The sequence below is a fragment of the Melanerpes formicivorus genome, unplaced genomic scaffold (genome assembly GCF_026170545.1).
Source record: "Melanerpes formicivorus ecotype bairdi unplaced genomic scaffold, bMelFor1.0.p_v2 SCAF_16, whole genome shotgun sequence".
NCBI lineage: Eukaryota > Metazoa > Chordata > Aves > Piciformes > Picidae > Melanerpes > Melanerpes formicivorus.
The window spans coordinates 16,625,127-16,647,110 of NW_027142368.1; the positions used below are offsets into that span (position 1 = coordinate 16,625,127).

The following is a 21,984-nucleotide window of genomic DNA, read 5'->3' on the forward strand; positions in this document are numbered from 1 at the left end:
AGAGGCTGAGGGAGCTGGGGTTGCTTAGCCTGGAGAAGAGGAGGCTCAGAGGAGACCTTCTTGCTCTCTACAACTCCCTGAAGGGAGGTAGGGGTTGGTGGGTTGGTCTCTCTTAGGAAGAGCCTGGCTGAGGCACTTGGTGCCATGGTTTAGCTGATCAGATGGTGTTGGGTGATAGATTGGACTTGATGGTCTCAAAGGTCCTTTCCAACCTGGTTAATTTTGTTCTATTCTCTCCCTGCTTCAGATCCTCCAATCAAACCTTTCACTTTCCCCCTTTTCCCTTTTTTTCTAATGGATAATGAACTGTTTTTATCTGGTTTGCATTTTAACTGGAATGTAAGCAAGCAGCCCTCCTCTGCTGAAGACAATAACATTTCAATTTATCTGGAAAAATCAGTGATTTTATGGTTCAATAATGCAAACTGCAGTGACTCATTTAGAGAGCAAACACATTACCCTGCTAAAGGATTGCAGAATTAGTTTCACTTTCTAAGTGTTGATATTGCAACACCGTTGTTTGGCAGGTGAAAATCCCCACACCTCACACTGTGCAACACCTGCAGATCAGCTGCACGCTCACAGGCACAGCAATAACACTTAATAACCCACAGGGGGTTAATTTGGGAGGCTAGGCTATGCCCTACCGTACCCTGAGTCAAGAAGCCTCTTCCCACTTCAATAGCTCTCTTCAGGCAGAGATGGTTGCACCTCACAGAATCAGAGAAACGTTCAGACCCTCAGGATCACCAAGTCCAACCCAGAGCCCTACTCTGTAAGGGTCACCCCTAAACCATAGCCCCAAGCACCACATCCAAACCACCTCTAAACACTTCCAGGCTTGGGGACTCCACCACCTCCCTGGGCAGCACATTCCAATCCCTGACCACTCTTGCTGGGGAAAAAATGTTTCCTACTGTCCAGTCTGAGCCTGCCCAGTGACAGCTTGAGGCCATTCCCTCTTGTTCTGTCACTAATTACTTGTGAGAAGAGACCAGCACCAACTTCTCTACAACCTCCTTTTGGGTAACTGTAGAGAGCAATGGGGTCTCCCCTCGGCTACCTCTGTTTCAAACTGACCATCCCCAGCTCTTTCAGTTGCTCTTCATCAGATTTATTCTCCAGGCCCTTCACAGCTTCCTTGCCCTCCTCTGCTCTGGCTCCAGCACCTCCACATCTCTCTTGTAATGAGGTGTCCAAAACTGGACACAATATTCAAGGTGTGGCCTCACCAGAGCTGAGTAAAAGGAGACAATCAGCTCCCTACTTGCACACACCATCAGAGCCTATCTCCAAAGCAAACTCAGCCTCACTCTAGATAGTGCCTTAAATCATGTGGCAAGGCAGCCCTCTGAAGAGCAGTGCTCAGCACTCCTCTGTTGATGCTTAGTTTGGCTATGACCCTAAACAGAGGCAACAAAGGGTTAGGTACACCGAAGTTAGTTGTAGAGAAGAGACACAGGGGCAGAGCTAACACATTGCTTTCTTGCAAGGATTCCAAGCCACAAATCAAAGCAGCTCCTGGCTCAATGTTTGTTCTGATCCAGCACTTACAAACCTGCCCTGGTGCACTACAGAAATCCTGTCAGTGAGCACTGGACCTGCAGGGGCTGTAGCATTGTTCTGTACACTGATGACAGCTGGAGATTTAAAATCACCTTCTAATGGAAACCATCACTTTTAGCAAGGGTAACACTTACCCTGCTCCATTGCTTTACTTTCAACTGTCTTTTCCACTGGGCAGATATCAAGATGCAAGGAACTACAGTAGTGAAAAACAGCCAACAGAGCGAGATGTGCAACCTCTCTCAGTTACAACCACCAAAGCCCAGCCCTGCTCCATGTCTGCCTATCAAAGCTAGGAAAGATTAAATGAATCAGCAACTGCTGAACTGCTTATGGAAATCCACATACAATGGCAGCTGTCTCCAGCTAACTCCAGCTCTAAGACTGCTCACGTGTTCTTCCAATGCATTTCATTTGTGCTCTCTCCAGAGAAGCCGCCACACACCTTACAATCTGTGTCACAAGAAGTATGACTGGGTTTGAAGCAAGGAGAAAAATAGTAACAGATGTTGGCAATGTCAGTGAAGAGCCTCTGGCCACTGTTCCCAAAGCTAAGTTCAACATTCACCTCTGAAGGCTCTGCTACCATTAACTGTACAGGAGGGACAAAGTGTGATGTGGCTTTTTAGGTGAAAGCTCAGCCAAAGGAGTGTGCCAGCCCTGCTCCAACCATCCACCCTCTTCACCTGCTGAAGCAGGACAGAGCCTTTCCTTCCTCTTCTGTGCAGATCTGCTCTTTGTTCTGCTCCAGACATGCCATCTAGGACACTGAACTGGTGCAGTGTGCTCCGTAGCTGATGCTGAGGTTTTACACCCCTCAGAAGATCCAGACCACAATTACACTTGAAGAGCGATGCCTTTCCTTCACCTAGCCTTGTGATCCCTCCTGCTCCCAAAGAAGGGATCTATCTTCCTCTCAAACCTGTCTTTCCAAAGTCAGGAGCAATGGAAAAGGTTCCCCTTACCTCCATGGCCCCAAGCCACCAAACCTCCTTGAGCAAGAGCCAAGCATCTGCTCTGCCTTTGCATTTTGCCCTCTACCAAACTGGACTCTCGCTTGCCTAAAGCCTGGCACTTGCCAGGAGTGTTATAAATGGGACTAAGTAGGATCCTAGCTGCCCATTACCTGTTTTATTATTCATGTGACACTTATAACAAATGCATTACAATACTTACAAACACTTGAGGTGGCACTGACACACAGCAGCACAAACTTTAGAGTCAAAGCAGAAAGCATTTACCAACAGCACAATGAATACACCACCTGGGGGGTAAGCACTGCTGCACTGTGTGCAGTGCACTTCACCCTCACTGCCTGCTGCACCTCTTCTTCACCCTCACTGCCTGCTGCACCTCTTCTTCACCCTCACTGCCTGCTGCACCTCTTCTTCACCCTCACTGCCTGCTGCACCTCTTCTTCACCCTCACTGCCTGCTGCACCTCTTCTTCACCCTCACTGCCTGCTGCACCTCTTCTTCACCCTCACTGCCTGCTGCACCTCTTCCTCACCCTCACTGCCTGCTGCACCTCTTCCTCACCCTCACTGCCTGCTGCACCTCTTCCTCACCCTCACTGCCTGCTGCACTTCACTCCTTGGTTCAAGAGAAGAAATAAGGTAGGTTGGCATTCCTAGAAGTGCTGCTGGAGCAGACATTTACATTTCAACTGCAGGATCTTTTGCACCAGGGTAAATACCTTCAAAGGTGGCCTTCTGCAGCTGGGCAGCGTTGTGCCCTGCACACATTCAGCAGACAGAAAACTCTGCTTTCCTCCAACATAAAAGTCTTCCTTGACAGCAAAGTTGTGATTCCTCATGACTATCATCTCCTCTTCACCGCCAGGTTCAGAACAGAACAACCCAGATGACCACAAATGACTGGGCTGGATTTGCACCTAACACCTGCTTGGTTCAGAATGATCAGCAGTCTGCTGGGCTGTGTAGATAATGGGCTGATGTGCTGAGCCAGCAATGCATGTGCATGATCAATTGCTCTCCTAAGCCAAAGCTACAAGTGAATTTCTAGGCAATCAGTTACAATTCTTCTTTCATTTGCCAGCAAACCAGCAAAGCTGTCTGCAGTAGCAGTTACCCAGACTTCTGGCCTCCCTTCTTAATAATTCCATCTGCATATTTATCATTCTGCAAGCCTCTCCATTAAATCACACATTATTCACCACCCAAGCTAGCTGCACAATCAGCCAGCAGAGACTTTTCATACTTCCCATAGATTAAAAAACCTAACAAGAAATCACCTTCTAAAAATAAAGCATTGCTTAGAAACTCCACCTAGCATCATGAACAATCACAGGCTTGAAAGCTTCCTTGCACCCAGTGCCTATCAGTACAATGAGCAAGCTGCTGTTTGTTTGCTAAATGCTGCTTCTTAAGCAAGTAAACAGTGAGGGAAAATGCCCTTTGAAGGCAGAGATGAAAAATCCACCTCTGTTTTCTTTTGAAGCCTGTAAAAAGCTTGTTCTTTCTTTGTTACAGCCTGGAGAAGCAGTGCAACTATCTAAATCCAATCACCATGGGAGTTCAGTGCACACCACAAACAAAAGCTGCAGATTCTCTCCCCTCCTGAACGCAAAAGCCAGCTCTGCAGAAACAAACCTTGTGGCACCGGTAAATACAGATGAAGAAGGAAAGATCAAATCCAATCAAGAGATCTTACAGACCATACTTGGTCAATCCATCCTGAAAGATCTCTTTTCCAGGGCCTGGTTTCACAGAGTCACAGCATTGCTTTGGTGGTCAGCAAAAGGTGGAGGGAGGGAGGGAGGGAGGGGGGAGAGGGAGAAAATCCCAAGTGGTGGTTTTGTTGCAAACTGCCCAGCAAGACTGAAAAGGAGAACCAACTGCTCCAACAAAACCTGAAGTACCAACTAAACACCCTCCAAAGCATCAAATGGAGGAGATACTTCTGGTGTGAACGAAGAGAATGTTTGAATAAGCTCTTTGAATGAAGTTCTTTGTAGTGCAGTGGCATCAGTGCCTTATTTTGTGTACGACTGTACTTGGAGTGCCCTGCTGGAAGCATTTCATTTCCAGCCAAAGTAATTTGCTTTATCCTCCATGGCTCCTAAAGCCAGCACGAGACCACTGATGCTTGCAACTGCAGACACAGCTGCACAGAAATCACTGGGGTTTGGTGGCTTCTGTGGTCCTCTGAAAGGTTTACCATTCTCCATATAACGTTGTTATAAAACACGTCAAAGACCACAGAGTCAACAGCCTGCAAGGAATATTGCCAGGAGACTAAGTTTCAGTGCAACAGCACAGAGAGGTTTGCAAGCTTCCACGTCCCTCTGACAGCACTGCTCCCAACAGAACAGAGAATTCCCAGCCACCCTGAGCCAGTACTGCTCTTTTCCACTGCCTTCCTAAATGCTGCACGAGGTTGCAAGGCAAAGTGCAGCCCGTTGCTGGGGGTCACTCCACTGAGCCTGCTGTCCAGAAGCAGCCCCCGCTTCTTCCCAAGGGAACGTTGCTATCTCCCCCACAGAGCACTGAGAATCACATTCCAGGATCTCCTACCTCGATCAAAAAGTCTCCAGTTCTCAGGCCAGCTTGCCATGCTACTCCCCCTTCATCCACAGATTCCAAGTACTGCAAAGCAGGAAAGGCTGGAGTTGGGGTGAATTCTTCAATTGGTGTGTCAGCTTCAAAAATAAATGCCACAGTAAAACAAAACAAACAAACAAACAACAAAAAAAAAGAAAGTTATGGAGTGCTTGCAAATACCACTTGACCACAGGCCTCTTTTATTGGCCATTCTCAGCTAGGGTTAAAAATGGTGGTGCTAAAAGTACAGAGACTCTGCCTGGGAGATGCTGGGAGCAGAGAGCCAGGTCTCTGCAACAGCAATCCACAGGTCCTCGGTTCAGAGAGGAAAATTCACGCTGCTTGACTGACACAAACCAAAGGCAGCTCTAGGAGGCAAGAGCTGGAGGATTCTGTGTATTCTGGGATTGTCAGGATTAGTTTGGAGAAGCCTTTTGTGTGCCTAGCAAAATGCTTGCAGCTCTGGCAACACCCAGCTAAAAATTAATTGTGTGCTGTAGCCAGAAAAGAAGCATCTGGCCAAACTGGGGGGGGAGGGGGAAGGGTTGTTGGGGGGATGTGGGATGAAAAAAGATCAAACTGAATTTTTCTTCTAGCTGTAGCTGTGTATTGCAAAGAAGCTAACAGGAGAAAAGCACTTTTCAGGGAAGGAGGCACAGCTGGCCTCATCCCAGCCCTTTCTCTCTCTCTCTGTCACGTACACACAGGCAGAAAAGTCCTTGGGTCTTTCACCTGAGGTGCCCTCACTGCTACAGAGAAAATCTGGGGGAAATTGCTGGGCTTACAGAGAGAGAGCAACCTCTGCTCAGTGCACAGGCAAGCCATGGCCATGGGCTAGCTGGGAGGCACTGCTCTCGGCTTGCCTAGCACAACTCCACATTTGTTTAGCTTAACCCCCCCAAATAAAAGCTTCTACAACACTGAAAAATCTCCAGTGGCACTGTTTTAGTGCTGGGGAAACAGGGAAAGCAAAAATGATGTCCCAGGAATGAAGCTATGGAATAATTTTCATGCTCAAGCAAGACAAGGGAGAGCCCATGAAAAATAAGGGGGAGCAAGAGCTGGGCTGTACCATCAGCTCTATCTTCTTCAAATGCAAAAGGAGGACCCAAAGTTAAAAAGCAAAGCACTGAACAGAATGCTGCTTGCTTTTTTTCCTCCTTTAAACTCTGGAGAATGCCATTCCTGTGGATTTTAGGCTCCAGCAAAGTTGCCATGCAGCTGAACATACAAGCAGCTCTTCAAGTGAGCACGCTACAGGCCATGCAACATACGTGCAGCTTCTGAAGGTACAGGGGGGAGAAAAAAGATCCTATTTTCATACTAAAGCTGCACCAGTGTCACCTTGCAGGAGATCCACACCTATTTTAACCAAAACAGCACTCTCCTGTCTCTTTCTGTTCGCAGACCTCCTTCCACAGGCTGCCATTTGGAAGAGAGCAGCAGGTTTTTACCAGGGAAGCAGGTTTCCCCCAGTTAAGCTGCACAACGGCACAGGTTAAGGACAGAATCTTTCACAACGTACCAAGCACAACAAAAATACAGGTAAAACTTTCTCCCACCCCACCCTGATTCTACCCTGCTTCTGCCATGGAAAAATGCAAACCACCTCAGGCAGAAGCCCCTAAAAATCTGTCTGAGTAGCACAGCACAGAGAGAATCCTGTTGTCTAGCAACCAAGTGCACCACGAATAATTCCTGCTTATATTCCGAGATGTATAAATGTCTCCATGCCAGTGCACATCACACACACACACAAGCACATACCTTTTGCCCCTCTGAGCACAAATCCAAATCCTTCATTGTCCTTTTTCTGCAGGACCACTGCCTTTTCTTCTATTATGCAGTCACTGTAGAGAGAATTCCGAGGATAGCGACCATTATTACATCCCTTCATCACCACTGTAGTAGCTGCTCCTCCAGTGTGCAGGTTCATCATCATCACAGCCCGTTAATCAAATAATATTGCAGTAACCAAGCATGGGGGAAATGTAGAACAAACAGCAGCGAGGGGAAGACAAAGACTCAGCTTGATGGGAAGAGAGAACATGACAAAGCAACTCAAAGGGAAGAAAAAAGGCAGAGAGGAAAAAGAAAGGAGGAGGAATCATGCATGGTGGTTCGTGTTCTGGATGAAGCACCGGAGGAAGATGTGATCATGTAATCTGTGGGCTAGCTAGGACTCTAAAAGGAAAAAAAGTAAGTGAACTGAATGACAGGATCATTAATAAACTCCTCAATCGGGGATGTACCAGATGCATCTTCTAGTGAAGCCAAAATGAAACCAACCAGAAGAAAAATGAGGCAGCATTTTAAATTTAAAGGTAATAAATTAGGATTTTTTTGTTCTATCTATCTATCTATATTAGCTAACTAAAAAAAAGGAAAAAAAGGAAAAACAAAAAAAGGCACAAATATGTTCCCAAAGCTATGCCTTGCATCAAAAGCCCTTTTTCAATCCTATTGAAGGTTGCATGCTGCAAGGATCCCACATGATCATCTGACAGCCTACAATGCTAACAACGTGCAGCTGCCTTGGCGTCATCAGGCACAAATTTCCACAGCATCAGGAATCTGCATAATCGAAATAGTAACCGGGCATGCACAGGCAAGAAAAACACACTGCCAAGGAATATTGCCCCTCTCCTGCTAAACAATATTATAAAACAAGGGGCTGGTGTAAAGCACTATTTATGTAAGCAGCACGTCCTTAAAGAGAAAGCAGCCTGGGGGAGCTGCCTGCCATTGGCCGGGCGGAGCGGGAGACGGCGGAGGGAGAAAACGCATGAAGCCCACACGAAAATGGGATCTCTCCTGCCCAGGGAATCAGCTCTAGCAGGCTTAGGTTGTTTAGGGTCTTTCATTAAACACTGTGCTTCTAAAAATAAAGGTGAAGGGGGAAAAAAAAAAAAGAGAGAGAGAGGAAAAAGAATTAAGGCAAATACTCTGAATGCTCTTTTGAGTCTAAAGGCATCACACAGCACGAGCTGCAAGACATCCTGCTGCAGAAAGGCAGTGTCAGGGGCTAAGTATCCAGGGGTTGTAAGCAACTGAAAGCAGGCTGCTGGGTGGGCGTTAAAATCTTCTCAGTTGCAGCCTGGGATAGGACAAGGGGCAGTGGATATCAACTCCAGCACAGGAGGTTCCACCTCAGCATGAGGAGGAACTTCTGCACTGTGAGCCCTGGAACGGGCTGCCCAGAGGGGTTGTGGAGTCTCTTTCTCTGGAGACTTTCAAGACCCATCTGTGCAACCTGTGCTGGAGTCTATGTTCCTGCTCTGGCAGGGGGGTTGGACTCAATGATCTTCAGAGGTCCTTTCCAACCCCTAACACCCTGTGTGTGTGATCCCTGGGAAACTACTTAGGAGAGAAAGAAAGACAAGGAAGTTTGATTGGCTGTGCTGAATTTCTTGTTGTTGTGGCCACTGGTCTGGTACAGAATCTGGTCACTAAAGCATCAGGACCATGAGAGGTGGGATCTGCTTCATGCCATTAGTAATCCAGGAGTGGAGGGAAGAAATAGAAACTGAAGCAACATTGTGTTAGCTTTGTGTTTAAAGCTTTGAAGACGACAATGCTGACGACGGCAGGACACCAGTGGACAGTCTCCAAACTCCAGGGACTTGTGCATCACAGGTTACCCTTTGGGTGACTTTCCAACTCTGAGAGAGAGGCACCTTCATGTCACAGCCAAGGGGATGATGTAATCATGTCTTCAAACTACAGAGTAATTAAATGCCACCATGAATTAAAACTACCACAGTGCCTTCCTGAGCCAGAGCTGACCTCCACATCTACCAGCAGCCTTGGAGTGCTGTTTCCCAGCTGATTGCTTTTCTTGCAATGAATCCCCCTGCAGTGGAAAGGATGTTGTAAGAAAATGACTGTGTCTTGAGTAATGCCAACCTGCTCCTGCTCAGGCATCTTGGGGTGGAGTATGCAGCCCACACCGCAGGGCTGAAGCCTTCCCTCAGTGTCCTGATCCTGCAGAAGCTCTCTGGACTCCCCAGCAGACTCAGTTCTTTCCTTCATTTCACCACTCACAGTTTTTAAGGTGGAGTTCCATAATTACCCACTGGAGAGCCAACACCAAAACTGTCTCCAGCCCTTCTCTTAATCCATGGTCAAGTTGTTAACCTTCATTTCCTTCCAGTTTGCATGCATGCAGTCAATAGCTTAATGGAGCCCTGGAGCAGGCTGCCCAGAGAGGTTATGGAGTGTCCTTCCCTGGAGGCTTTCATAACCCACCTGGATGCATTCCTGTACAACTTGATCTGGGTGAACCTGCATTTGGAGGGGAGTTGGACTGGATGATCTCTGGAGGGCCCTTTCAACCTCTAACGTCCTGTGATTAATAGGAGCTAGAAGGCTGCTTTTGAGAACCTGGCCTTAGAAAGTGAGGAAAGGCTGAGGGAGCTGGGGTTGTTCAGCCTGGAGAAGAGGAGACTTAGAGGGGACCTCATCACTCTCTACAGCTACCTAATAGGAAGTTGTAGTCAGGTGGGGGTCAGGCTCTTCTCCCAGGCAACTGGTGACAGGACAAGAGGGCAGGGTATGAAACTGCACCAGGGAAGGTTTAAGTTGGATACTAGGAAGCACTTCCTCACAGAAAGGCTGATTAGGCACTGGGATGGACTGGCCAGGGAGGTGGTGGAGTCACCATCGCTGGAGCTCTTTTAGGAAAAGCTTGGATGGGGCACTTGGTGGCATGGCTTAGCTGATGTGGTGGTGTTAGGTCACAAGCTGGACTTGATCTCAGAGGTCTTCTCCAGCCTCAATAATTGTGTGATTCTGTAAAGTGCTTGGGGTCAAAGCACAGCCCTCCTCTCCACGACCCAAAGCCTACCCTCATCTCACTTCATCAGTGTAAAGCAGCCAGGAGCCGTGGGCTGGGTACTCATCAAACCTTCCTCAGGCTCCTTCATTTTTGCTGACAAACCAGAACAACTGGCAATATCATTCCTTAAAAAGAGGAAGGCTAAGCTTTCCAAAGCAGTGCTCAGAGAGCTTGGGATTTGTTCACCTGATCAATGTTGGGTATCTACACCCAATAGAAGGTGGCTGGGGTCCCCTCACAGTCAGCCAAGGACAGGAGCAGGCATTTTCAGGTTGTCCTCCCTTCAGCCTAGGGTAGAGGATGCAGTGAGGATGCAGTGAGGATGCAGTGAGGATGCAGTGAGGATGCAGTGAGGATGCAGGGCTGTTCAGATGCAAACTCTGGAGACCACCTCTGATTTTCTTTACGCATGCAGTGCATTCATTGCACCCAAACTACCCAGGTCCATCCCTCAGTTTAGACACTGAGAGCAGGAAAAACTAAACCACCAACACTGTCCAAAGTTGTGTAGCTTGCATGAAAGGAGGAGAGGGGAGGAGAGGAGAAACTACCATGAATTTTTAGCTACAGAACACACAACCTGATCTCTGTCACTTGACAAATTCAGACCCCAGATACCCTGTTCCAGTCAAGTGCTACACAAAGAAAACCTCCTCACAGCCTGCAAAGCAAAACTGGGGCTTTGTGAAACCAGACATGCAGCCATTTCTTCTCATTTACCTGCTAGGAGAAGGGGACCTGCAACACTTTGATGGCATAAGCAATTCACACCAGGTTAAAGCAATCACAGACAGCAAATTGATTCTCTGCACCCCAGTGCTGTGGAGCTGAGGGCTGGCGGCAGGAACAGGATGGAAAGCAAACCATGCATGCAAATGAACCACACTTGCAGCCTCCATGCCCCTGCTCCCACCAAACTCACTCTGCATCCTTGAAAGAAGGGGGAAGAAAAGGGGAAAAGAAGTTTAACCTCTGAGTGTTTGCAGATTGTGTTTGCTTTGCCAGGACCAGGTTCTCTTAGCTCTCTTCACTAGAGACATGCTGGAGACATGCTGGAGGGCTGCTCACAGTCTACCTGACCTTGGCAGGCCAAGTGGTGCCCAGTGTAAAAGTAGGTCCCAGTTGCTCACCATGAGCCTTCCTGGGTGCATTTCTTTGGCCCTGGAAGTGTTGCAGCAACTCAATGCACAGAGGGTGCAGCTACCAGCGGCAAATCAAGGTGAGATGATGCTCCAAGCCTGTTCAGAGGTCTGAGCTCAAGCAATGCAAGAGGCATTTCTTCACAGATGCTTTGAGCACAGGAGCTCTACCTGGGGCTGAAGAGTCCCTGCCATGTGTGACACACCAGATCTCAGTAGGTAACACCCTTCAAGTCCATTTCTGTCCCACCTCCAGCTGAAGTTAAGCAGCATCCATTTCAAAGAGGAGCTCTCAGAATATTCCCAGTTCCCTCTTAGGGTACTAAAATGAGTGATTTGAAAATCAATAGCTCATTACTTAGAGAGGGCACACAGCACTTTGACTCTGGGCTGTGGAAGCCCAGCATTCATGGCATGCAAGGTTAAATGCAGATTACATCCTCTCAAGTGCAGAATGTTTCTGCATCAACTACACTCTTCAGCATAAAACCTTCAGGCTCCCCCCACCAGACCAATCTAAATTTGGGGGTTCTTCACCCAAACACTAAACATCATACACCAGACTCGATCAGGTACCTTCCCTAACACTTCCAGGCTCACCAACTGTGCAGGCTTAGAATCTCCATGATTTTAATGATTTAGTGATGGAGAAAGGGAAAGAAAAGAGATTTGACCCACAGCCAAGCACACAGCTGAGCACTGCTGGGTTCAGCACAGCCATCACTTGGGTAGACTTCTCCAGACAGCAAGGATTTCTACTTTGCTAACAGCCATACTTGAGGAAGGAAGTAGAAATATCAAGACCTCCATAAAGATCTGTATGAAGAACACCAAGTCCCTGATGGAGGAAAAGCCATGGAACCAGAGGAAGTTTAGGCTGGAGGTGAGGAGAAAGTTCTTCCCAGAAAGAGAGACTGGCCACTGGAATTGTGCTGCCAGGGAGGTGGTGGAGTCACCATCCCTGGAGGTGTTCAAAAAGGGATTAGATGTGGCACTTGGAGCCATGGATTAGTTGTCAGGAGGTGTTAGGTGATAGGTTGGACTTGATGATCTCTGAGTTCTTTTCCAACCTGGTTAGGTCTATGATTCTATGAAACCTGGCTTCCATTTCACAACTACAATACCTACCCCTCCCTGTCTTAAAGCATGACTTATTCCATGAGTTAAAGCACTACATCACAGAGACACAAACTATCAGGACCACAGAATAAATTTAGCCAAGCTTGTGCCATGTGGATCATTGCTGATTCCAGTCTCAAAAACCCTCCACTGGAAACCATCCTTCTCTGGAAAGCAAAATGGCTCTGTGGTATCCTGTCAAACTCTCCCTGAGGCACAGAACAGAAGGAATTTAAGCAGGGATTCTTTTCTTGGTTCTCTCCAACTGTGCATCCCCCTGGAAATGAAACCTGGCTCTAACCTTTTCTGCTTTCCAAGTCCATCAGGAGCTTCAAACAAGCAGAGGCAGGACCACACGAGTTGCCTTCTCAGCCCACAAACCCTTCAGCCAAGTGGCTGGCACCCCCCTGGAGAGAGAAGTTGTTCTCTCCAAGTTCACTTCTCTCAGCTGGCCAAGGAAATCCAAATCCCTTCATTAGCTCCTTTTTTTATTATTTCTTTGTTTTACATCCACTCCTTGGAACTGCTGCAAGCTCTGCTGCGAGCTCTGCTGCAAGCTCCGCTGCAAGCTCCGCTGCAAGCTCTGCTGCAAGCTCCGCTGCACTGAAGCCACAGCGAGCCTCACGTCAGAAGGGTCAGAACACAGCTCAGCAATAAAGGCAATATCCTCCCTTGTACTTTGCCAGGTGCAATAAACCAATACCTAAACCTCATCACAAATGCACAGACAACATCTGGAAGCAGCCACCCTGATCCCTTCCAGGCTCTGGGAGCCCGTTTCTGCTGGCTGTGTCCAAGCCCACAGGAGGCACTCAGGAAATCCAGCCCAGAGGAGCTGTTTGCTGCATGTGCCAACAGTCACTCCCTGCTCAGAGCATCTGTTGGGCTTGAGTATTGCATCTCCCTCCAACCACACTGTGGATTTTAATGAAGAGACACCCCAGGTCACACACAATATATCCTTTTTACCTCCTACTTGAGCAAGGATTTTCAATGTTTTCTGCATCATGGCAGCACACAACAGCAGGAGAGGCAAAGTGCAAAGTTATTAGCAAGTAAAATAATTTCCATTGGAAACTAAATAGCTGTAAATTAAAACCTTCACGTTTCACATCCCCACCTGCTCCACAAACCCCACAATGCCTTAACCATTGCTTAACCACAGACATCCAAATTGTACTCAATGAGATTCTTCAAGCTCATGAGGCACAAGGTGGCAAGAATGAGCTGCCCTTGTCCTTGTGTCTCACACAGGGAGCAGCTCAGCACCCTCAGACTGCAACCCTGGCAGCAAATCAATGCACTGACAAGAGGCATCAGGCAAGCCCAGGGAGGCAATGTTAGAGATGCAGAGCAGTGCACACAGCAACACTCCTTACCCTCTTCTGTCTTCCAGAGTTTGGGTGGTGTTGCCCCTCCTCTGTGCCTAAAAGAACCCAGACAGAGATCTTACAGCACCACAGAATCAGTTTGGTTGGAAAAGACCTCTGAGATCATTGAGTCCAGCTCTCAACCCAGCACCACCATGGCCACTAAACCATGTCCCAAAGTGCCATGGCCACACATTCCTTGAAGCCCTCCAGGGATGGGGACTCCATCACTTCCCTGGGCAGCCTGTTGCAATCTCTGACCACTCTTGCACTAAGGAAATCTTTTCCCAATATCCAAGGTAAACCTCCTCTGGCACAATTTCAGGCCATTTCCTCTCCTCCTATTAGCTGATACTAGGGAGAAGAGACCAACCCCACCTCACTCCAGCCTCTTTCAGGGAGCTGCAGAGAGCAGTGAGGTCTCCCTCAGCCTCCTCCCAGTCCCTCCAGCCACTCCTCTTAAGTCTTGTTCTCCAGACCCTTAAATCACGAAGCTCCCACGCAGCATCCAGATGTCCAGCCACAGAAGTGTTCCCTTACAGCTCTGAGTGCCTTCAGTTGCAGGGCAGACAAGAGGCTCTCGGAGCTGTGGAGGATCAAAGCCTGCACTGCTCCACCCCCCCGTGCAGGTGACAACATCCACAGAGCACTGCTGGGAAATGCAGCTGAGAAGAACCTCTCAGATTTCCTCCCTAGGTGTTTGCATATAAATTAGCTTTTGAGGAGCTGCTTCTGTCAGCTTCTGTGCTGGTGAGATGTGGCTGCTGCCACCTGACTCCAAGCAGGGGCCTCAGGGTTAATGAATGAAGCTTTTAATTAAGCTTTCTTTGCACATACCTCCCAGACCACACAGCACAGTTTTCCTCCTCTTCTTCATCCAGGAAAACTGAACTAGAACCAGAAGGCAAATCAATTTGATGCCATCATTAACTCTGTAGCAACAAGCCCTTGGAAAAGGTTATTTATTACCACATCCTCTCCTGTGAACTTCTTCATCCTGCTGGAGCTGTGGGATGTCAAGAAAAGGCAGCAGGAAAGCTTCCCCCTGCGGTGGCTGGTCCCAGTGGGTGTGAAGGTGGATGGCCCTGGGAGGGGAGCTGCAGAGCAGGAAGGACATCTAACACTGCTGAAGGGTCTGGAGAGCAGGGCTGGTGAGGAGCAGCTGAGGGAGCTGGGGGTGTTTCACTTGGGAGAGGAGGAGGCTGAGGGGAGACCTCATTGCTCTCCACAGCTCCCTGGAAGGAGGCTGGAGTGAGGTGGGTGCTGCTCTCTTCTTCCAATCCACTAGAGGCAGAATGAGAGGAAGCAGCCTGAAACTGGAGGTTAGGAAAAACTCTTTGCTGCAAGAGTGGTCAGGCACTGGCACAGGCTGCCCAGGGAGGTGGTGGAGTCCCCATGCCTGGAGGTGTTCCAGAAACCTGTGGCCATGGCTCCTGGGGCCATGGTGGTGCTGGGTGGATGGTTTGACTTTCCCTATCCCATTTGCCAATCCAGCCTCCAGTGCTGCAGCCTGGCACAAGTGTCCAGGGACTCCTGCTTGTCTGCCAGGAAAACTTTACCTTCTGCCATGGGCTCACAGGGCCATTGTGGTTGGAAGAGACCTTTAAAATCCTCGAGTCCAACCATCAACCCAGCACTGCCAGCTCACCACTAAACCATGGCCCTCAGCACCACATCTCCAACACAAATACCGCTGCAGAAAGCCCATCCTCCATCCTTCCCTCCAGTGTCTGTCCACCTGCACCAGCTGAAGGCCAAGTGATTGACAGTAATTAGTTCCTAAAAAGCTTTGATAAAGCAGCACAGGAATCCCTGCAGAGGGATGTCAGCAGGAGCAGCACGTGGCAGCTGCAAGACACAGCACCATGGTTTGCACAACAGAATTCATGCATCCCCTCAGCACTCCAGGCAGCCCTGCTAGGCTCAAGTGTGGCATTTGTCTGACACTCAATGGCTACTGGCAGTGGCAAGCAAGCCTCACTGCCTTGCCATGCAGGAGTGTGGCCATCCTCCTGGAGCATTAATGTATGGATAAGGGATCTCGTATGCAAAGCTGCAGCAGGCTTTAATGAAGCCCCATTACTCAAGCTGCACATTTATGCCATGTACAAAGCATTTTCCTGCATGTGAATAAGCCCATTAATACAGAGCTCTCCACAGAGTGCTGCTGCTCAGCAATTTTTGCCCTTTGAGAGGGGAAAGGAAAAAAAGAGAAGGGAGTAGACACTTCCCCTCACTCGCCCACATCATCTCCAGCAAGGAGCTGGATCAGCTCTGTTAATGCTTTGGTTTCAGGGCTCTCAGTACATAGGCACAACTGCCATCTGACAAGTGCTTGTGAGAGCCCAGCTGCCAGCAGGTACACCTAGGCACACCTAGGCACACCTACACAGGGTAGGAAGCAATGACAGAGAAAGGCACCAGAGCAGCAGAACCCGGGAGTGCCACGGACTGCTGGTAGTTTGACATCTTTTTGCCACTTCACAGCTTCCCCTCCCTAACAAGCCCATGCTAGGAATTCATCCTGGCCACACCAGCAAGACACACTGCTCTCCACCAAAGCCTTCAGTGCACATTCTCCTCCTCCAGCAGCAACAGGCAGGCAGCAGCAGAGCCCCCAGTGCCATGCACAACAGCCTGGTCTGCAGGCTCACACCTCTGGGGGTGAGCACAGCAGCCCTCAAACCCTGTGCTGCTGAGGAGAAAAGCAGCAGAGCAGCATTTCACTGTGTGCCACCTCTGAGAAGGAACCAGCTGTGGAGCTGTGGACCAAAGCCACCTCTCCAGCTTTTCTCCTGGTATTTGACACAAATGGCTGAAATTATGGTACTTCACCTCAAGGGGTGTTAAGCAACTCTACCTTCCCACTGTATTTCCTGGAACTTCCCATTAATTCTACCCTCTCCCTATCTTCCCCCTCCCCCTGCCTTCAGTTTCCACTACCACTCTTCAAAACAGCTTCACTGAGTTTCAAATCTCTGTGGAAACTCTCCTTGAGTTCTCTTCACAACTTGGCTTTCTCAGAACTCTGCCTCTCACTGCTCAGACAATAGCAATGCCAGAGCCAGGAAGGGCTCCAGACATCCTTCAGACCTCATGTCTCGGTAATAATGCTCTGCAAAACCCATCACTGCCTCTGATAACCTCCCCTGCTCAGCTGCAGTCCTCAAGCAGACAATGTGGTCTTGTGGAGAGCTTTGCTGTTGCACTGCAGAGGCCCAAGACCTGAAGAGGATAAAACCTCAAAACAATCCATTAATAAACCAGCAACATCTCCCCCAAGCCCCAGACATCTCAGGCACACTTGCCATGATTTCCCCAAACCAGAGAATGATCCATTCATGCCCAACAGCTCACTGGATAAAAGCCATCCTAAAGCACCACTAAGAAGAGCTGCAAGTCAGTCCTGGGTCTGAGCATGGCTTTAGGCTTCCTGCAGTGACAGAGAGCTGCAGCTGGGCAGCTGGCATTGTCCTCTCCCAAGAACACAGAGGAATTTTCTTGGGAAAAGGACAACAACAACAACAATCCAAATGCTTCAGAATCAATAGTCCCCCAAAAAAAACCCAAACCAGCCCAAACCCAAGCAACCCCAAAAGAAAGATGCTGATGGGACTGACATTTCCTAATGGAAAAAAAGCCCTTCTGGCAGAAAGGAGCAGCAGGTTTCCAGGTGGGATCAGCTGGTGTCTCTGAGGCAACCTGCTGTGGCCACAGCTCCTAGCTCACAGAGACAAGGCCACCTATTAGAACCAAGGCACAGAGACGAGGCTCTGAACCTGAGAGAAAAATCACTGACCACTCAAAGACCCCTGCAGGAAGCCAGCTCTGCAAAGCTGCTGTTGATTCTATGAAAGGGAAGCAGCAAGCTGTGAGCTGGCTCTGCAGAGCAGGGACATGTTCCACAGCACAGGGTACCAGCTCCTCTTGACAGCTCCAGCCTTACACTGTCCTCTCACATCGCTGCCCAGCAGTGCAAGGCTCTGCCAACCTGGCTGCACAAGGGGGAGAACATCCAAGATGCTGCAATGGAGCTTCTCTGGTCTACAAGCCACGCCAGCCACAGCTGAGGAATCGACACCACACACCCTAGCAGGAAGCTCAGGGCCCCCAGGACACAATGTCTGGCAGCCAAGCCACTAGCCTGGGCTTCCTCCACTGTGCCACCAAACCCTCCCTCTTCCTCCAGCACAGCAACACTCTTCAAATCCCAACTGCAGAGACTGATGTCTACAGACACCCAGCTGGCCCCAGCCTTTCCAAGCTCGCCCCAGCCTTTCCAAGCTGGCCCCAGCCTTTCCAAGCTGGCCCCAGCCTTTCCAAGCTCCACACCCACCCTCAGGAACACAGAAGGACACCTTGGGTATCCAAACTACTTCAGCTGACTGAACTCCAGCCTCCCTCCCCAAATGGGTTAATTGGCATAAAATAATATGCATTACCCCAAGAAGAAGGTTTGGGGTCATGTCACAAGCCCAGCAGTTACCACATGTTCCTGCCTTTCTTTAACACTCAGTGTGCTGCACGAAGCTGCCACCACTGCTTTACACTCTTCTGACTTCTCCTACCAGAAAAGGTGGCTTTGCTGAAAACAAAACAACCCAAGCTGTAGTGAGGCAGGAGAGAAGCACAAGGACTGCACCAGCTGACTGAGGGTCTGTGTTTTAAAAGCCATCCTCCTCTCTAGCAGAAGCTGTGTCCAAAGGGAGGAGAACCTGCTGAAAAAGAATCAGCAACACTCAGGGGCAAACTGCAAATAAATAATCTCATTCCTGAAGTCCTCCTTTCTAACAGCCTCATTCCTACTCAGCACCTAAAAGACACTGTCCAGAACAACACAGCATCTTGGTTTGCCTTTCTTGCCAGCAGGTGTGATTCTGTGAACAGACATAGAAGGTCTGACCTTGGCAAGCACCCAGCAGCTGGAGAGGTCCTTGACTGCAGAAGCAGCTGGGGCATGCTGCTGCTGCTGTGAGGTGCTGAGCTCCTTCACCACTCAGGAAAGCAAAACAGTGATGCCCAGCCCTTCACTGCTTTTGGAGACACATCCCATAGGGGGAGAAAAAATAATCAGCTGTGATCAAACCCAGTTTAGATGGAGAAAGGTAGCTTGAGCAGCTCTGCTTTGTAATCTGCTTCCCTCTCCCCCTCCAGAGTCGAAACCAAAAGTAACAATTACATTAAACCCAGAAAGGTTTTGTAAACAAATTGCAACCAAACAGGAGAATTCTTACCTTGAAGCATCAAAGCTGTCATAAGATCCCACTGTGTAGTGTCTGAACAGCTTCTTTGTTCTATCTGTTCGTGTTTCTGCACAAAGAAGAGAGAAATTTTGGTAACACTCCTGCTTCCACCCAGGGCTGCTGCCAGCTGCGGTTTCCAAGTGCAGGTTTTGCTATAGGAGGAAACTTAAAGTACTTCAGAGAACCCCTGGGGCCTCTGGAGATCATCCTGCCCAATCCCCCTGCTCAAGCAAGGCCATCTACAGCCAGCTGGCCAGGAGCATGTCCAGACAGCTTTTGAGCTCCATCAGCTCCCTGGACAGCCTGCTCCAGTGCTCTGCCACCCCCACAGTCCAAGTGTGTTTCCTTGTGCTCCCTTACAGTTAATAACATAGCCCCAAGGGGGCTGGGAAACACTTTGGGGCTGAGACTCTCTTCTTGCATCTCAGACACAGCAAGTTGAGTGTGGAGAACTTCTCATGGAACATCTGTCACATCATTCACAAGGCTGAAGTCCCACTGGCATCCAGAGTGGCAAAACCTTGCAAGTCCAAGCTTTGGTTCTTTTATAGCATGGACTAAGAGGTGAAATGGGAAGGGGGAGAAGGGGAGAAAGAGAGAAGAGGGGAAGGGGGAGAAGGGGAGAAAGAGAGAAGAGGGGAAGGGGGAGAAGGGGAGAAAGAGAGAAGAGGGGAAGGGGGAGAAGGGGAGAAAGAGAGAAGAGGGGAAGGGGGAGAAGGGGAGAAAGAGAGAAGAGGGGAAGGGGGAGAAGGGGAGAAAGAGAGAAGAGGGGAAGGGGGGAGAAGGGGAGAAAGAAGAGGGGAAGGGGGAGAAGGGGAGAAAGAAGAGGGAAAAGGGGAAGAGGGGAGAAAGAAAGAAGAGGGAAAGGGAGAAAAGGGGAAGGAGGAGGAGGCAAACCAGCAATACATTTTTTGAAAGGTTGGGCAAAGAGGCAGAAGAATGCAAAGCAGTAGGTTTTGTTTAAACACAGAGAGATGCACACAAACCCAGAGTTATTCCTTCAGTGCTGTTAGGCTGCCCACATTCATCATCATCCTTCGAATCTCACAGGAAGTAGTACTCTGAGATTTGTATTGCCATCATGCAGCAGCAGCAAACAAAGCCAAACAACTGGGAGATGCAAACTCTAAAGAAACCTCCTATTTGGGATACACAAGGAATAAAGGAATCAGGTGCAGCAATAGATCTGCTGGGGGGAGCCAGTAGAGATGTAGCTCCCACGTGTCATGGTTGCAGCACTAAGTCAGTCTCAGGGGCTATGAGTGTCAGGTTCACCAGCACTTCCACAGCTCCCCAGCACTGATACTGGTTTAACATGGGTGCACCAGTTAAAGTAGTGAGTTTAGAAGTGTATCTGTAGAACAACAGAGCTAAACATCACTCTTCCTTAGGGTTGGAAAGATGCTTTCATAGGTACCTACAGGAGCACCAAGAAAGCTGGCACGTGGGGAAGGCGCAGGAGCTTCCTTGGTTGATCACTTTGCACACCAGAGAGATGATGTAAAAGGCTTTCCCTGCATGGCTGTGGCTGTGCTTGTGGTGTATACCTCTACAAAAGTCACACTTCTAGGGAAGGAGGGAAGGGTTTTAGAGGAGGGAGGTAATTCATCCTTCCCAGAAGGACAGGAAAACACCCAGAAGTTTACTTCCAGAAAGGCACTGAAACAGAGCAGAACTGCAGCAAAAGGAGAGCAGCTGCATGCACTGCAAACTTGCTGCTCATGTGGATCCATTTGCTGAGTCTTACTCAGCCTTTACTACAATCATCTTTTGGCCTACTCGTTGTTCCTGCCCCAGTGCAGCCCCTTGGCACAGGGCTGCTTCACCCCAGGGAAGAGACTTCTGCAGAGCCTGTAGTTCCTGAGACAGAGGAAAGTCCTGCCCACACACAGCATGGCCCTCAAAGGCAATTACATTAAGTCAGGCTGAGAGACATCAAAAATCAAATGGAAAAGTTTCTGGTTCAGCTTGTGACCATGAAATTCTCATCTGCATGGCTGAGGAATTTTTCACTGAAGGACAGCCTGTCTCCATCCAAACAGATTTGATTAGTTCTCCAAGCCAGACACAGCCCTCAAGGTACAACATCTCCATGTCACAACTTCTAAGGATGTTAAAAATGACTCTGAGAGGTACTGCTGTCAGATGACCAAGTGGCAGTCTGCAGGGAGGCAAAAATACATCATTGGGGGGTGACAGGCTTTAAGCACAACCAAGGAGGCAGACTGTGGGAAGAAGGGTTGACAAAATGCATCTGTCCTTGCCTTAACCAGTACAGCTGGCAGCTAACTGGATCATGCCCCAGCTAGACACATAAATACAAATACTGACACGATACAGGGGAGTTAGGGTTGGGAATACACATGCAGGTTGCACCTGACTCACACTGGGGAGGTGCCTGAACCAGTGGTCAGGCAAAAAGCAGCAGTGTCTGCAAAAGCAGGACTGCTTCCCTGACACTGGCAAGAGCAAAAGGAGTGCTGGTGTGTCCCTGAAGTGTCTGCACTCCTGGAGAAGCCCAGGTGGCACTAGAGCTTCTCCCTTGCATTCTTATCTCCTACTATCTAAAGTTGGTTAGAAGAGTTCCTCTCTAGAGACTTTCATCCCTCTCTGGGTTACAGCAATAGGATATAGAATCAGTAAGGTTGCAAAAGACCTCAAAGATCATCAAGTCCAACCTGCCACCCATATTGCTGGATAGGGTGAAGGTCATACTGAACACCTTGGTTCTCACAGCACTGCTCTGCTGTTCACAGAGCAACAACCATGGATGTGGAAAAGCAAGCTCCCTCCAGACCCTCTGAAACAATGCTCCATAAGAGCACTGCATGGCCATAAACCTCCCCACTTTCTGCTAAAAGACAGGGCAGCAAAAACCTAACCACCAATCACCAACAAACCCAAAAGCACCTGAGAGCTTTCATTCCCATCAGTCAATAAGCCACCTGGCAGCACTGGGAGTCCTGCTGTGATGAGAGCCATAGAGAAGTCTGCAAGCAATAAAACACTGTGGCAAGTTTTCTCCTGGTCCATCCTCCACTGAAGGCAGTGAGGTTGCAGCAGAAATGATCTATTTGCACTGGGCAAGGCTGATAATACAAATAGCAAAGCCCTTGCTGCTCCTTTATTAGAATCATTTATTGCTGCA

General features: G+C 48.9%; 1 protein-coding gene across 5 annotated transcripts in view; it reads right to left on the bottom strand.

The window, feature by feature from the left end:
• Positions 1–21,984, bottom strand: part of SHANK2 (SH3 and multiple ankyrin repeat domains 2) — a 294,358-nt gene that overhangs the window by 116,549 nt on the left and 155,825 nt on the right. For all 5 annotated transcript variants that reach the window (XM_068148423.1, XM_068148424.1, XM_068148422.1 and 2 more), the window contains 3 exons: positions 18,828–18,903; positions 6,896–6,978; positions 5,102–5,226 (listed from right to left, as the gene is read on the bottom strand). In XM_068148423.1, the coding sequence (XP_068004524.1) occupies positions 5,102–5,226; positions 6,896–6,978; positions 18,828–18,903 (284 nt within the window). The remainder of the gene's footprint in view (positions 1–5,101; positions 5,227–6,895; positions 6,979–18,827; positions 18,904–21,984) is intronic.